The sequence below is a fragment of the Dipodomys ordii genome, unplaced genomic scaffold, assembly GCF_000151885.1.
Source record: "Dipodomys ordii isolate 6190 unplaced genomic scaffold, Dord_2.0 Scaffold5992, whole genome shotgun sequence".
Taxonomy (NCBI): Eukaryota; Metazoa; Chordata; class Mammalia; order Rodentia; family Heteromyidae; genus Dipodomys; species Dipodomys ordii.
The window spans coordinates 1-2,727 of NW_012273206.1; the positions used below are offsets into that span (position 1 = coordinate 1).

The 2,727-nt window shown below is 51.1% G+C and overlaps 1 protein-coding gene across 1 annotated transcript; it reads right to left on the reverse strand.

Moving 5' to 3' along the window:
• Window positions 1–1,800: 1,800 nt before the first annotated feature.
• On the reverse strand, window positions 1,801–2,572 carry LOC106002261 (dnaJ homolog subfamily B member 3-like). Its single transcript, XM_013037165.1, has one exon. The coding sequence runs from the start codon at window positions 2,570–2,572 to the stop codon at window positions 1,850–1,852; it is 723 nt and encodes a 240-aa protein (XP_012892619.1). The 3' UTR covers window positions 1,801–1,849.
• Window positions 2,573–2,727: the final 155 nt, after the last annotated feature.

Sequence of the window (2,727 nt, forward strand, 5' to 3'; positions counted from 1 at the left end):
GCTTTTTTCTTTTTGCTTATGTGATGCTGAGGAATCGAACCCAGGGCCTCAGGCATGCAAGGCAAGCACTCTACCACTGAGCCACCTTCCCAGCCCATGTAGTTAATCTTATCTAAGAGAATTTTAAGTCAGGACAGCTAGCCTTGACAGGGAAGCTTGTGGGGGAAGAACCCTCCTTGCGCCTCACCTTTTCAAGGGCACAAACAGGAGGGGATGAGGGGGTTGTATATAGGTGGCCTTTCACTTGCCCAAGTGCTTATATATAGGTCCCATAAAATATCAGGGTCTAGTGGCTCATGAAGGAGCCACGTGCACTCACTGTCCAGTGAATATTGGGGCAAAATTTGCATAAGTGCATAATCTTATGAGGCCTAGGGCCAGGCTGGAGCTTTAAAGGCTCCAAATTATGCAAAAGACTGCTGGAGGAGAACCCTGAGGAATTTTAGATAGGCTCGCTCCTCCCATGGTGAGGACCGGAAGTGGATGTAGAGCTTCCACGAGTGTTCCCAGTTGACTCCTGTCAACGGACTGAGGGGAGCAATCAGCAAGAGGGGTCATCACTGTGCAATTGTTGGATCCCTGGCTTATGGCTGGTGAGTGGCCTTGGCCTACTGGGCTGGACTCTGGCATTTACCCTTGTGCTCTGAACTGTCACCTACCACTGAAGAAGGGTCAATCAGCTGGTGTTGAATGCAGGAAAGGTGCTCAGTCAGGAGGAATTCACCTTGTTGGATGTGGGCCTGAGCTTGATTGCCAGGTCCTTGGGGCAGCTCAGATTCCCCAAAGGGGAAGAGAAAAACTTGCCAGGGGAGCCTAGATCCAAGTCACAGTACCAGTGAAAGCACCATCCCAGAAAACTGCATGAACATAAAGTCACATACACAGAGAGAGGCTTATTGCCAGCAGTGGCTGGCAAGGCTAGTTCTCTTGCCAGAGGGAGAGAAAAAGCACTTGCTATTGTTTAGGTAGCTTCTTATGCTCTAGAAGGGCTAAGGGTGGGATTTCATGCAGGATAGGAATTCCATTATGGTGGGCTAAGATTTATGGCAGGTGCTCAGATAAGCGGGTCTGCTATTTGGAATGTCAAGGTGAGAGAAAGGCAGCTTATTAGCTGGCTGTACCAAAAGGGCCCGTTGTCCGCCAGTCTGGGGAAAGGAGCATGTCAGGCTGACAGTTCCTAAGCCCTGTGAGGTATTTCACTCTCTTGTGATCAAAACAAAAATGAACTATTTTAAGCCATAGTTTTTGTAATTTGTTACAGCAGCTATGGGTATCCAATAACGCCTAACTTTTCTAGGTTAACTTGCTTAGAGAAGAGATAGGCTTAATGTTTTACTTCAACATTGGTCCACTCTTCCTACATACCAGTATTTGTGTACAACTGAAAGACAACTTCAATTGATTTTAACCAAGAAGTCTAACTATATTCACTTCTTTCACTATAATTTAGTAAAAAAAAAAAAATCAAAACAAAGCTAAATGATTCATGGAAAGCTCCCTGGCTCACATTTCCAACCAAAGGATGCACAGAAGGCTCAGCATGGTGGTGACTATCTTCCCTAGCAGCCTCCAACAGAGAATTAGGTGCAACAGGCAGAGGCCTGGCGCAAGTGGTAGAGCCCTTGCCTAGTATTACTTGTAAGAGAAAGCAAAGTGCAGCATCCATCCATCCCAGTTTAAGACCAAGAGAGAGCCTATTGGTGTGTTCCCAACAATCACTACAAATAAGCTTTAGCAAGAACTTTTAATAAATTTTGAGTTACAGTTGTTGTGAAAGTAGAGCTCACTTCCAATCTTTGAAAAAGTGTCCTGTTATTCCTCAACATGTACTTTAAGTCCAAGGGAATGACTAGGTGTTGATGCGTAGCAGCTGCTCCTGGCCATTTATGATGAGGGACTTGAGCTGTCCATCCTCCTCCACTTCCACCCTCTCCTGGCCGTTCTCCACGATCCTCTTGGTGGTGATCTTCTTGCCATTGACGATTTCTGTGGAAGTGGACACGGACTTGAAGTTGCCTGCCCCGCCACCGCCACAGGACATGGAGAAGGAAGAAAGGCCGTCGGCCAGGGGCCCGAAGGATGTGAACCCCGTGTCAAAGGAAGAAAAGCCACCGCCAAAAGCGGGGAACTGGGAGAAGGTGGAGAAGAGAGGCGCGGACGCCCTGCTTCTGCTCCTGCTTCCTCGCGGGATCCTGTGGCCCCCGAAAATGTTCTCCAGCGGGGCTCCGAAGAAGTCGAAGGAAAAGGGGTCCTGTCCGCCGAAGAACTCCCTGAAGACGTCGGCGGGGTCGCGGAAGCTGAAGACGCACTCGAAGGGGTCGTGGCAGGGGCGGCCCGCGGCGCCCGCGCTGTCCTCGCCCGCCTCGCCATAGCGGTCGTAGACGCCGCGTTTCCTGGCGTCCGACAGCACCTCGTAGGCCTGGGCCACCTGCTTGAATCTCTTTTCTGCCTCCTCCTTGTTCTCGGGGTTCTTGTCGGGGTGCCACTTGAGCGCCAGCTTGCGGTAGGCCTTCTTGATGGCGTCGGTGGAGGCCTGCCGGGGCACGCCCAGGACTTCGTAGTAGTCCACCATGTTGGGGTTAGAGGAGGGCGGGCAGGGCGCGGCCCTGGGGCCAGGGCAGGGTAAAGGCAGCTTCTGGTGGAGGCTGCTGGCTGAGGCGTGGCGTCGCTCTTGTGACGTGGCCGCATCTGATTGGCTGATGCTGTCTGGGCCTCTTATCCCAGAAT